This window comes from Haliotis asinina, chromosome 2, assembly GCF_037392515.1.
Source record: "Haliotis asinina isolate JCU_RB_2024 chromosome 2, JCU_Hal_asi_v2, whole genome shotgun sequence".
Taxonomy (NCBI): domain Eukaryota; kingdom Metazoa; phylum Mollusca; class Gastropoda; order Lepetellida; family Haliotidae; genus Haliotis; species Haliotis asinina.
The window spans coordinates 77,325,272-77,340,488 of record NC_090281.1 but is presented as its reverse complement, the minus strand read 5'-3'; the positions used below and the strand labels follow the sequence as shown (position 1 = coordinate 77,340,488).

At 38.6% G+C, this 15,217-nt stretch overlaps 1 protein-coding gene across 1 annotated transcript; it reads left to right on the top strand.

Annotated features, from left to right (window-relative positions):
- Positions 1-3,094: 3,094 nt before the first annotated feature.
- LOC137272884 (uncharacterized) lies at positions 3,095-8,597 on the top strand. The gene is made up of 3 exons (XM_067805299.1): positions 3,095-3,346; positions 5,854-6,149; positions 7,062-8,597. Exons 1-3 carry the CDS (start codon positions 3,175-3,177, stop codon positions 8,595-8,597), a joined length of 2,004 nt encoding a protein of 667 aa, XP_067661400.1. The 5' UTR covers positions 3,095-3,174.
- The last annotated feature ends 6,620 nt before the right edge of the window (positions 8,598-15,217 follow it).

Below are 15,217 nucleotides of genomic sequence, written 5' to 3'. Positions count from 1 at the left end.
TGGACCTAGTCATAACTAGATGACATATTCAGGAAGTGTTGTTTACCATAGTGGGGAACATTGATGACATTGTCAAAGGGAGGTAAGTCTGTACAGTAAGAGGTGCTTTGAAAAGTGGTGACTAGTACTATTTGATAATTGATGATGACTGAATGTTTATTCTGATGTTGACATACCTCTTTTACCTTTAGGCCAGACCAGTTTTATTTGTTATTTTACTGATTTGGGTCCATAGCAAAACCTAAAGGCAGGAGGGAAAAAACATAACAAAATCACCTGAGTCAAGCAAGAACCCACATGAGTTTTTCAAAAGGCATTTTTTTTCAAGCTTACAGTTGCTGAGGTGCTTGAAGCACTGATTTAATTTATTCTTATTCTTGAAAGAAATGTAGATTGGTGGAATGAATAAAAATGAAATAAAATTGGTCGGGCCTTGGCATGATCAATAAAGACGTAACAGTAAATGTGTAAACAAGTAATGGAATATATATTTTGTTGATTATATGGATTTGTTTGTGTACAATTGTTCCTAGAAATATTTATAATGCTTAACTGATAATAGTAATGCTCATTTGAATCTGAATTCGAGAATAGTTGTCCAAATACATTACGTACCTATCATTAATATCATTGACCCTCTCCAACAGCTGGTTTCGTGTATTTATTATTATCCTAAACCATGCCATATTTATGATACACGGGGTTATTAAAAATATCCAACAATACAAGCGCTATTAACAAAAGTCACAAGGCATAAAGAGCTGAAATTATCAATAATATTTGAAAAGATTATATTAGTGTGCGTCACATGTCAAGGTTAAACACTGAACACACAATGTCATTTCTCAGTAAAGTACAGACCCAGACATGTGTTCCATGTGACCGTTGTCTAAGGGGCATTGTGTAATCATAGCTTTTGGCAAGTGGAGCAGTTGCAATTTACATCTATCAGAGGGTACTCAAAGTCCGACTACTGGACTACCAGTTGTCTAATTGTCATTTTTGTGGAAGCAACTGGGGCTTACTATTATAGCTTGCTGACTTTGCATACTCCTGATTAGCTGCCCGACTCTGAGAGTGTGGGTTCGAGTCCAGGTTTGTATTCAACTCAACAAAGGTCCTACAATCTGTACTGTACTAAAGAAAGCGTGACCCGTGAAGATCTAGGGTAGAATAGGTCTTCAGCAACCTATGCTTGCCACAAAAGGTGACTATGCTTGTTAGCATAGACGCCTAATGGGATCAGGTGGTCAGGCTTGCTGAATTGATTGACACATTTTATCAGGTCCCATTTGCACAGATCAATGCTCATGCTGTTGATCACTGGATTATCTGTCCCAGGCTGGATTGTTTACAGATCTACCATATTGCTTCAGTATTACTGAGTGCGATATAAACCAAACTAAACTCACTCACTCACTTGGTTATAATTGGTCTTAGTAAACAATACTTGAAAAGGCAACTAACAAGATCAGCTGGTCAGGCTTTCTGAAATGTTTGACAGATGTCCTCATATCCCAATTGTGTAGATTGGTGCTCATACCATTCATCACTGGATTGTCTGGTCCAGACTCGATTATGTATAGATCATTGCCATATAGCTGGAATATTGCTGAGTGCAGTATTAAGCAACAAACCAAACTCAAACCACTGTGACAACTGTTTCCAGGACCCGTGAAGGTCCAGGGGTAGAATAGGCGTTCAGCAACGCATGCTTGCTATAAAAGGCGACTATGCTTGTCGTAAGAGGTGACTAACAGGATCGAGTGGTCATGCTCACTGATTTGTCATCAGTTCCCAATTGTGCAGTTCGATGCTCATGCTGTTGATCACTGGATTGTCTGGTCCAGACTCGATTATTTACAGATTGCCACCATATATATGCTGAGTGCAGCATGAATACATTCACTCGCTCGCTCACTGTTTCCAGGGATTGATGCAGTCCTTTACCTAAGAAGAGAGGGTATTGGTTCCTTTTGAACTGTTTCCAGGGAGTGACTGTACCCTTTACTTGAAACCTGAATTTACTGGCTCCCATTGGCTGTTTTCTTTGTAACATCTGTTTTACAGAGTGATAGGACTTAACTGTTTCTTGTCCATCCTTTAGCAGCAGATTAACGTCTGTCAAACTTAGAGTGCTTAATTTCTTCCTATTCAAATAACTTGTACACCATTCACTAAAATACCTAAAATAAAAAACTTGCATTTTTGTCTGTGCATAAAATGTAGTCACTACAATTTTACAATTAAAATGTGCTCTATTATTCCCCAGTTTAAATGTGTGAGTGCAGTGTATCCCAATAGCATGTCCAGCAGGAAATACACTGTGTTTTGGCAAGCATAGAGACAATATCATCATTCCTAAAATTTGACCATGATCATTATAAACCTCATCTATAACGCAATTCCAAAATGATTGCCATCAGGACTGGTATAATTGATTGTTTAAATTATTTATTTTCTGTACCCTCCAAGATGTGTGTTTACAAATGTTTTGTTGTAACTTTCAAATGCAAATGTCCAAGTCAGACAGCCGGACTAGTAACTTTAAGAAAAATTACCAGTCTTGAAATAAACATACCTGGTCGGTTTTCAACAATAAACAACAACAAAGAAATCATTTTTCTGAATACTTTACTGCATGTATTGTAACATCAAGGCTGTAGCTGGATGCTGCTGAAACACAATAACATCCTTCAGAGTTGTTAGGCGTAAAAAAATACTAGACCACCGGATAGGCTACTCTTGAAATTTGACCGTTCATGATGAAAACAGACCGTTCCGTTCAGGGAATTTTATACTCTGCCACAGGGCTCGTTAGATGTAGAACTTGCCAACCATTTACCTAAACTAACCTACCTACACAATATCTTCATAGATACATATCTAAATTTTAACCCTACCATCTGGCAAGTGAATTTGAGAATCTTGCAGTCCATGCTGAAAATAACCAATCTTGGGCACTTGCACAGGTAGGTATTTCCAATACTGCTTTTTGTTATTTTTGTTGCTCCCTGTTTGTCATTGTCTTGCTGACCTTTGTTTTCAGGGAGTGACTGTGTCCTTTACATGGGACCGAACCATGATGGGGTGAGTTGCCACCAGGTGTGTTAGACACTGGCCACTGTTCCCCCTCCACATCACATCTGCCTCCTCCTCATCATCATCATCACCATGGTCCACACGAAGTTGCCACATGAGATGGCCACCAGCATGGAGAGGATCCATGTGCAGGAAGTGTACGAGCAAATTGCGCCCCATTTCGCCGACCTCAAACAGAAAGCCTGGCCGAAGGTGAAACACTTCCTGAAGAACCTTGAACCTGGATCCTTGGTAGCTGATGTTGGTATGTACCTTTAGAATAGGGGAGCTCTTGACAGGCATTATTAAGTGAGTGAGTTTAGCTTTACACTATACTGTAAGATGTAATGAATATGTTTCTATCAGGAACTTGAGAAGCTTTGGTACAGTTGTAACCCAAACACATTGAAAATAATATTCAGGGCAATCATTGTCTTTACTCACATACTTTACATACAGTGACAACAACATTCATACCAACATTACGGACTTGACTGCAACACTTATTGTCCATTACTGTAGCAACAATTCCTGACTGATCGTTCAGTGACTGCCTTGGTAATATTACCTGTTTTAGCAGCTGTGCTTCACAAGTGATTTATGCCAATGTGTCTGACTGTGTCTCTTGCCAATGCATTTGGTCATGAAGTACCTGAAAGGCATTTATTATATAGATGACACATGTGATGGATAACATCTTATTCTTTAATGAATAAATAATTCTTGCTCCTTCATCAGCTCATTATAATATTATCTTTGTACTTTCGCCCACAGTGCCTTGATAAACATGTACCATCCATCCCAAACCATCCAACATCCAGCCAGTCAACAGCCACCCACTCATCCTACATCCATCCATCTCCAGCTAGTCAGCCAACATACACCCACCCACCCAACACCCATCCATCCATCTCCAGCTAGCCAGCCAACATCCATCTCCAGCTAGCCAGCCAACATTAACCCACCCACCCATCCATCCATCTCCAGCTAGCCAACCAACATCCACCCACCCACCCATCCATTAATCTCCAGCTAGCCAACCAACACCCACTCAACACCCATCCATCCAACACCCATCCATCCATCTCCAGCTAGACACCCAACACCCAACACCCATCCATCCATCTCCAGCTAACCAGCCAACATCCACCGACCCATCCTACATCCATCTCCAGCTAGCCAACCAACATCCACCCACCCACCCAACATCCATCTCCAGCTAGCCAGCCAACATCCACCATCTCAGCCAACATCCATCACGAGATGGAGCAAGAATGACATCATGCCATGTGTTCATGCAAGTCTACTGCTGGATTCTTTTTGTTGAAAGTACTTGTCTTCTGATTATTTCTTATCAGACATCAATGATTGACTTGTGTTTGGGACAATTTTAAAATTACAAAACAACATTGACATGGTTTAAACACCAGCTGCATTCATACAAACAATATACATGCTTACATGGTGTGGACATTTTGATTTGGAAACTTGATATTGGTTCAAGATGCTGACTACATTCAGCCACCACATACTACTAATATTTGAACAGAATGAATCTGTGAATTGGGAAGCTTCATGATATAGAAATACCAACCATTATGTAGGCCAAGAAATAGAAAACACATTATTGCATTAATTGAATCTTTGATTACTGCATGCAAACATACGTGGAAACCTAACATCCATATTGCCAACTTACCAGCCACCAACATCCATCCACCCATCCAACATCCATCCATCTTTCTCCGGCTAGTCAGCAAACATCTGTCTTCCCTGTTTGTAATTACCATCATCTTTTATAGCGCAACATTTGTATTTCATTACCAGTGTGCTTAACCTACATTAATTCAGCTTGGTGAATAGTGACGGTATGTCCCACTCTTTGTAGCCTAAGTATGTATTATACTTATGTGAAATGGTGTGGCATGTGCCACACTTAAAGCTTCTTGAAACTAAATGTGGAGCAGAACTCACCTACATTTCAGATCTTGTTACTGGTAGGAACATTCCAATACAGTGGATCTAATTGAGTGGTTAGTGAGTGAGAGAGTTCAGTTTTACCCGTGCCCCTGCAATATTCTAGCTATATGGCAGTCTGTAAATTATTGAGTCTGCACTAGACAATCAAGTGATCAACAGCATGAGCATCGTTCTACACAGTTGGGATACAATGACATTTGTCAACGAAGTCAGTGTGTCTGACTACCTGATCCCATGAGATGCCTCTTATAACAAGCATGGGTTACCGGAAATCAATTCTTACGCAGATCTTCATGGGTGCAAATGGATTAACAGTATGAATACCCTCAAGCCTCCTAATTTTAATAACATGTACACTGGCTCAAAAAATTGTCTTGAATGATGATCCAAATTGACCACTTTGGTGAATGCCAGGGGGCACACGAAAACCTAGTGGCCGACGACCCAGGTTTGATTCCCCACATGGGTGTAATGTGAAGCCCATTTCTGGTTTCCCGTGATGTGATACTTCTGGAATATTGCTAAAATAATTCCAGTTAAAACTAAACTCACTCACTCATATCGATGTGGGTACAGGTCCTGTACAGTCACAGCCAACTTCAACAGTTTTAGATCTGGATCGCCTCCTTGGTTGTGACTGTGGAAGATTATTTTGTAGAACAGAACCTAGGAATGCCTTGTAGATATCCAGCTGATACAGATTTCTCTATGGTATTTGCTTTCATGAATATACTATGTTTTCAACTTCCTATTAACCACTTTTCATACTATTGCAGTTATCTTTTATTACAGGTTGTGGAAATGGCCGCTATTTACGTATCAACAGCTCCATATACAAAATTGGGTCTGATGTCTGTCAGCCACTTGTGCAGCATGCAAATCATCAAGGTCATGAGGTCATAACTGCAGACAACCTTCACCTTCCATACAGAGATGGCATTTTCGATGCTGTTGTCTCAATCGGAGTGATTCATCATTTCTCATCTCACAATAGACGTGTTCAGGCTTTAAAGGAGTTGACAAGAGTTCTCTCCCCTGGGGGCAAACTGATGGTGTATGTGTGGGCCTTTGAACAGAAGCACAGAAGGGTATGTGGTCACATTTGCATAAATCTCAGCCACTGAAAAGTTTGGAATGCACAATTCCATTTAGCAAGGAACAATTTACGCTTATCATACACAAAGTCTGTGGTCTAGAGAACAAGTTGTCTAACTTCCGTTTTTGTAGAAGCCATGGTGGCTGAATTTGTATGCTGGCAATTAGGCGCCTGACTCTGAGGATGTGGGTTTAAATCCCAGATGGGACTGCATCCACCAAAGGTACTAAAATTTGTACTTTACAAAGAAAGTGTAACACATGTTACATTGAAAAGTTTGTTGTATGAATCATGCAGAGACAAAGGATACTGTATGATCCCGCACACAGAAATTTCTACCCGCCAAAATAGTTGACCCATACCTAAAATCCAGGTTTGGAGCATTCATATTTCCTTTGGCTTACTCATGCACATATTTGGAGGTCCAGTAAACTAATTTGAATGAGCCATGTCCAATAATTTTATATATGTTTCATTTGACTCCGTAGAAAGCTAAATATTAGATATGGATTGTTTTGGCTATGCAGTATACATTGTAATTATTCATTAGGCCTATGCTTAAAAGGATGCATTTTCTTCCCATGTTGATTGAAATAAAGGTCATTACCCTTTAGCTGAAGCACCAATGAGTGAGTGAGTGAGTGAGTTTGGTTTTACACCGCTTTTAGCAATATTCCAGCGATATCATGGCGGGGGACACCAGAAAATGGGCCTCACACATTGTACCCATGTGGGGAATCGAACCCGGGTCTTCGGCATGACGAGCGAACACTTTGTCCACTAGGCTACGCCACCGCTTCGAAGCACCGACGAAATCATCGTAGTTCAGTTAGCTCAGTTGTTTTAACGTAAGTTCAGAGTGACAGAAAGCTCTAATTGCTGACTGACTCTAAATATGTTTCAGTTTGAGAGTCAGGACGTGTTGGTGCCCTGGCACAAACCCAGTCACCCCTCCCACCGAACATACCGAGGTTCAAGCTCCGATATTGATCACTCCAGTAACAGTTCCGTCAGTGACGATGACACCTCCTCTCTCAGCAGCTTCACTCACTGCCAAGACAGTCCCCCTGACGATCTGTCAGGATTCTCAAGCAGGATCAAGTCCTTAGAGGATTTCCGCCAGCCTTCAGACGATGTTTTTGAAATGGAGGATGAGGGACATCTGCGATCGTCACGAAGCGGATGTTCCCTTGACCAACTCACCCTAGTCCAAGAGTGTCGTCGTCTTGAAGCCTGCCTGAAGGAATTGTCAGAAAAACAGATCTCAACAAGTGAACTAAACCTCTCAAAGGACACTGTACCCATGTTGCCTTCATCAAAATTCAATTACAGAACAAAATCTCATGCTGCGGTAGAGACATCAGATGCAGCAGCCACGATCCATCCTCCAAATGACGTCAGTGATTCATTGTCTCCCTGCCAGTTTGATAGAGTGCCTTGTTATTTGCCCTGCACGACATCTAGGAGTGCCTCGGAGACACCAAAACTTGGTCACATGGAATCATCTACCAAACATATCAGTCACATATCGAAATACAACTGTAGCCATCACATGACAGAACATGCCAGCGTCAGACTAAACATTTTCCAGAAACTTCGACTCAGTTTTCAAGGCTTTATGTCCAAGAAAGATGAGAAAAACTGCCTTCAGGATAGTTCATCCATATGTCCGAACTGTAGTTCTGATCTCCCTGAGTTCTTTGCTGTTCGTGAATTTCCCATGAGCAGTCTTAGGCCAGAACAGCCTGAACAAAATGGTCATGGTTACTCTAGTCAAAATGGTGTCAAGTTGAGGATGAAGAGAAATATCTCTGATATGTCTGAATGTATGAAAGTGACCAAAAAGGACAAACAGAAGGAAAGTTTCCTGAAATCCCGATCCCCGTCCGCAAGGTCACTGCCTCTGTTCCTGGACACTGCTGATGCAGCTCATTCCTCGTACAGCAGACCAAGGGTGAAGAGTTTAGGCAGTCAGCATCAAGAGTCCAGTGCAAAAACTGCTGACAGAAGCACCAACAAAGGATGTGAAAAGGTGAAACTGAAACCAAACGGGCTTCAGAAGGGACAGTCCCGATCTCAAGGTGACTTGTTTCAAATGAAGATGAGGAAGAACAAGAAATCTGAAGCTAATCTTGCCGCAGCACCTACCCACAACATTGACTACAACGACCTGGATCAGCCTGCTGCTTCCACTCAAGGCAGAAGCTCCTCCAGACAAGTCTCTGAGGGGACTTCTTCTGACAGCTGTCTGCCATCTCCTGGCAGCACCAGCCAGACACCCACCAACACAGACCTGTGTCGCTTCTACCATGTGTTCAGGGAGGGTGAGCTGGTTGATATTGTGAAGGACAACATCGAAGATCTACATATCATTGACACCTACTTCGATCATGCCAACTGGTGCCTAGTAGCTGAGAAAGTTCGAATATGGAAGATTTGATCTCACTGTTTCTTCGAAGAACTGATGGTAGCTGAAGTATTTAAAATAAACTTGCATGAGGTGACAGTTTCTGTCTGGTGTAGACAGGTGTCCATTCTAGTCACTGTCAAATACAAATCACTTCATAAATCAACATCATGAATTAAGGAACAACTGAAACATTTATGCCAATATATACATGCCAATAGACAGACGTTACTGTGATCATACCAGTTCTTTGATGATTTAAAATAATAATACTTATGGAGTGAAGTTATTAAAGCACATAAAAATTTGCTCAGGAAGAATTTCAGTTCTGAAACTTGAGTTTTCAAGTTTGCCAAATTTTTATTTTTTTTATTAATTACAGCGTTTTTATGAACCCAATGTAGAAAAGAACATGATGATAAAAACTTGGTGTTGATAATATCCTGATTGCTATGAATGTTGTATTAGACGACATGCTGTTATGAATTCATCGCTACACTCGTTAAAACAGCTTACCAAATACGCATGTATGATATGATTATTCAACAATGGGAGATCTCCAGGAGGGAGACAGTTATTCCTACAGAATGCTTTGTTCACCAAGACTAATCAATAATATATGATTAATGTAAATAAGAAATGTTCAAAATTGACTTATTCTTGACCAAGTTTCCCGTGGCAATGTAAGCATGAAGACTTCATATCTCTAATACTTTGAAAAAGACCTAACATTGGTAAGATAATTGATAGTTATACAATGGATAGTGTTCTCAGCAAGATAAACCCAACAGATATTTTCGGTATCAGCTCGAGTCATATACGGATATCAATGCAAATCAGAGAGGTCATATCCAAAATTGGGGATTAGAACAAATTAAACTATGACCAATATTATGATTGTTTCAGTTTTCATTGTTTCCTGGCCAAAAGTAATTGGTTTGAAATCCATGATAAATCTATCAACTAAGATACCTTAAACATTGACAAATGGTAGAAGTAATGAGATTGCTTTGCGCAAGCGTACCTTCAAACAAACCGTAACCTGTTTCACAAAGTGTAGGACTGTTTTTCCAATTTCAACTGTACTCAAAATGCACATGTTATTGTGACATATTAAAAGCATTCAGTTAAAATAATTATCTGTCAATGACAAAGTGGTTGCTGTGCATGAATATATTATTCATAGTTTGGTTATTTGAGACTTATTTTATATGTCATGCATGACTGGCGACTACTGAGGTTATCAACTGTTTCAGTTTACTGTGTGCCTGGAGGCTGGCAACAGCACTGAAGAGAGATCTGAAACATGGTGATGCTGTTTGACAGTCTGTACTGTATATCCGTGACTACATTACAAAATACGGCCTTGTCAACAGTGAAAGAGATCTGAGACATTTTGATGCTGTTGGACAGTCTGTACTGTATATCATTGTCTAAATTACAAAATAGGTTCTACCAACAATGTCAGAGATCTGAAACATGTTGATAATGTTTGACAGACCTCTGTATATCCTTGCCAATAGGCCCCAAGAGAGATGTTAAAGAGGTTGATAATGTTTGAAAGTCCTTGAAATACTGCAGGGTCAGCGGACATGCCCATAGAAGTCTACACTTACATGAGATTGGCTCCTGCTTTGAATAGATTGCTTGATCCTTGAAAACATGTCGAATATTGTTAAGAGACCATTCAAACAAAATTGAAAAAAGAGCATAGGGTGAACAGCTGTGAAATAATTTGAATTCTTATCTTGCAGAACACTAGTTTGAATAAACACAGTGTGTTTGGGCCTTGTTTCCTGCAGTGAGCTGGGCAGTTCTAGAAAGCAATGTTGGCACTAAGACGATCATATCTCCCTTACTCTAACATAAATTTACAACATTTGCAGCACCAAGGTCACTTTGTGGAATGGACTAAATGTGTTTTTTCAAGGTATTGTATTGATTGTTAACTCGTTCACTTCAAGTATGTCAAGTTACATGTGTTCAGACAGACACATGTATCAGTTTATCATATATTTTGTTTACTAATGTATTATTTATGAAGGAAGACCAGTTTTTTTCTAGGTCTGAAAATTACAGACTTAGTCTTTTGGTGTATTTAATTCCCTAAAAAAAGACTTTAATACAGGTAGATATGATGTTTCAGAATGAATCTTGCTCAATCAAACTCAGCTTTTCTAACAAATATTTAGGAATTCCTGCTAAAGTTTGATGAATAGGACCAACCTGAAACAAAATTGGTGTTGCCAAATGTGTTCGTTTTCCAGTGATTGCATGGGCATTGTGTTATATTTGTTGATTGTTGTGTTGTTTTGTGTTGTGTCTTTCAATTTACAGATTGATTTATACATTTACTTGTGAGTGCAATGGTGGTTTTGATTGAAGATTTTCCTCCTTTGGCTCCGTTAGTCACAACAGTTTTTTTTCATAAACTGATCATTCTCAACAAATTGAAAGCAGAGTTGTTGATGTACTGTTTAATGCCATACCCAGTAATATTCCAGGTATATGGCAACAGTCTGTAAATAATTGAGTTTGGACCAGACAATCCACTGGTTCATTAGGATGGATCTATGCAATTGGGATACAAAGCCATGTGTCAACCAAATCAGCAGGTCTGACTACCCAATCCTGCAAGTTGTTTGCGGGAGATACTAGAACACAATTTATACTTAAAGTACCAAGTCTACATGTTATGTATCCATGCGTAAGAATTGGTTTGGTAACATTTTCCCACTCTTGCAGATAAAAGATTAATCCTTTTGTTGATAGTCTCTGGATATGTCATATGTGGACTTAAAAAGACCATTATGTAGCTTGAACAATGATGAATGTTTTGTTTAACAACAAACCCAAAATCACACATCCTGCTATCATGTGATTATTTCTTATCTCATGTACATTTTTTTTATTTACTAGCAAATCCTACAATCTTAATTCATGACAAATATATGTAGAAAGAATATGTTATTTTATGCATACTTTATTTCTTCTTTCATATCTTGCTTCTTGTGATTGTTGTAAACCTCATCCATCAGAAATTACAGAATTAATCATATTTGTTTTTCATACTTCCAAAGGAGGAAAATCTCAGCAATTTTGTTCAGTCAATATAACCTTAATGGAATATGTTCTTCACAATATATTTTTCAATTATTTATCAAGTTTAATATTTATTCATTTATTTTTGATGGTGTGTTTTTGTGCCTTGTCACGATATTTTATGCACAAAGGAACAGCATTCCATTATATTTGTGTCAATGCCAATACTCAGTGGTCATGATTGTGATATTTTCTTTCATCGTGTTCATAATGGTTTTCAGCCCATGTTTGCCATAAAAGGCGACTATGCTTGTCGTAGGAGGTAACTAACGGGATCTAGTGATCAGACTCGCTGACTTGGTTGACACATGTCATCGGTTCCCAGTTGTGCAGATCGATGCTCATGTTGTTGATCACTGGATTGTCTGATCCAGACTCGATTATTTACAGACCGCCGCCATATAGCTTGAATATTGCTGAGTGCAGCGTAAAACTAAATTCACTCACTCATGATGTAATTTTTCAAGTAACATCACTCTGCATATATGCCGCTTTCAGTTTGAAAGGGTCACATTTCATGTTAATAACGCCATATTTTAAATGAAATGATTTGTATGACAGATCAGTGAAAATAGCCTTGTGAGTTGTTGAGTAGCATAGATTTCTTTATACGTTTTATCCATTATTATATAAGAATATCCTTTCTGAGAGTTGAGTATCATGCATTTATTCATGGATTCCACCTTTGAATATTTAAAGGAACAGATGTTTCGTGTCATAAATGTGTGCATTTTCTGATCAAATAGTTTCATATGTGTTGAAATAAGAATATGTTGAGGAGGATATATTACACAGACTCAACTTTTGAATAGATGAAAGTTTCATATTTCATTTTGTACATGTACAATTACTGAGTGAGTTAGTTCGAGGTGTTATGAATTTGTTGATGGAGAGTTGATTAGTTTATTATTTACACTTCAACCAAACACAGTGCAATGTAAATTCTTTATAATGTTTAATATACCAGTTTGTGTGAAGGAACATTCTGGTGAATTTTACTGATACTACAGTAGTGCAGGCTAGTGTAGGTAGCATACATGATGGACTTTATATTACATATAATGTAAATAATGTGACATAGATATTTTCCCTGCATTAGGACGTGGTCTCTCAAACTTGCTTCGTGGCACCACCAACCATGTTGTGTTTGCCATTTGGAAGCATGTTTGCCAACAAGATTAACTGCATTAAATCTTTAAAATTGGTGAATTTATATTTACCAAAGAACTTGATAAGTGGTAATGAGTTAGAATGTTTACTATCTTTCTCTTGACATGAGATGAAGTCTACGCATTCCCTTTTCAAATTTCTGTTCTCTTTGTTAATCTTTCTGTTAGTGTGGTGCAAAAGTTATTGGGTACTGGAGATTTATTTCCATAGTTTTTAATCTGGTAATACAGGCTATCTTTGTTTAAGCTAGGGTTGAGACAAGGACCTCTTTCCTTTCCTTTTTTGTTTCGAACAGTGGAAGATACTATTTATCCTTATTCCATAAAGAATTATGTTTTGATAACTTTTATAACATACATATCAAATTGTTGACTCATTCATCGACAACAGATTACTACACATACTGGCATCTGTTTAATGTTATGTTCAATTCTGATAATTAGTCACCTTATGCATGAGGTCACAGTCACAAGTATTTCTTCCAGATACAAGCATTGTGATTCATATCATGTTTAGAAGAAAGTATGGATAGACATATCATATCACTAAGAACATATCATGATACATATCATATTGTGACTTCTGTGCTGATAGAACCCATAACTATCCGTGTTAGTTTTGGTCTTCATGCTTAACTGGATAGAGTTGTCAGGCTTGTCATTGCATTGACACATGTCATTGCAGGGCTTGATTTAAGGGATGTTAACCTACTTGAACTAGGTGCAACCTAAAATTAACTGCAGATGCACTGCCTTTATTGCAATGGATAATGAAAGAAATGTGCTTTTGAATTATTTATATGTTTTATTCAGAAGTTTACCCTCTCAAACAATTGCAATTGTGCAAGTTGGATAATAACTAGGCTGCATTTGGTAATATCAGGTTGCACCTGTGCAAGTAGCAAACCACTAAATCAAGCCCTGCATCGGTTCCTAATTAGGCAGATTGATGCTCATGCTATAGATTGCTGGATGGTCAAGTCCAGACTCAGTTTGTATACAGGCTTCTGCCATGTAGCTGGAATATTGCTGACTGTGGCTTTAAACTAAATTCACTCACTTACTCTATGCTGAAAGCCTGGTTGAGGATGGTAAATGTGTTAGAAGAAGGGTTCATTTGCTGGTTCTGCTTTCCAGAACTACAGCTTAACACCTGATTCTTACCTGTAATAAGTTACATAAATGATCCTGCCTATTAAGAACTACACAGATTGAACAATAATGGTAGCACTGTTTGTTTGTTAGATTACTACTGTTTACACTTTATTCTTCCATTTATACATGTTTGTATACAAACAAGACAAAGAGACAATCATCTTTTAGGCTAGTGCAAAATTACTCAGCTATTTAATCTGGATGGACTCACTGTGTCTAGAAGCACCTCGTTTTTAGCTTGTAGATGTTATTGTGTGTATGTATTTACTGTTTCACTACCCAGCTCTGGTTCCAAGACTGAGGAACTTCAAAGCCAATCAGCATATTACTGGCAAACAAGGATAAGGTGGACCAGGGTAGAAAATGAGTTTATGAGAAGTAGGCAGTGCATGGCAATGAACAAACCCATTTGGTTTGTGAAAGGTAGAGCAGATGTAGGTGAGTACACGTGCAGTGCATGACAATGAAATTGATTCCATGCATAGCTGCACGTGCCTTGCTTGTGGTCTCAGACTACCTGGAGACCCTTCATTTAATTGCAAGTGCCAATGGGCAGCACCCATACATGCTAATACAGGTCAGTTTTGTAAGGTCGGAGCTTAACTTATCCTTGTTTACCAGTACCTTTACCAGTGATGAAAATTTACATGACAGTAAGATTTCTTTTGTATGTTTTAGTTATTTTTAGACATCAGCATCACAAGTGGGACATGTAAGTGTTAGTTACTGTTAGGTATACGTATTATGGTTCCAATTATTATGAACTGGCAGTTCTCTATTGCTCAATGTTGTATATGGATTTAAATAAGAGAATTGCTTTGCCTATTCTGATAAAATGGTAGATATTTTCCATTTATTTTTGTAACGTACCTGGTAGATTGAGAAGACCATCATGGTTAATTATTTTTTGTTGTAGACAGTTTTATTATTATTAAGTTATCAGATCCCCGACTGGGTTCCATTTGTTACAGACATGAGAAACAAAGAACCTACCCTATGAGAATTATAACCTGGATCTATTCTCCCAAATTCATATTTTGCATATAAGGCCAGACTAATTATATCTCTTGTCCTCAGAAAATCTAAAGGCAGGTCAGGAACCCATTGGTTTGATGGTGTGCCAAGATGTGTAGAAACGTGAATTTGATGGTAATTTGTACCCTTAAACACTTCTGGGAAGTTCAACAAGCTTCCGATGGGGAATGTAATGGCCAATAAGTATTATTG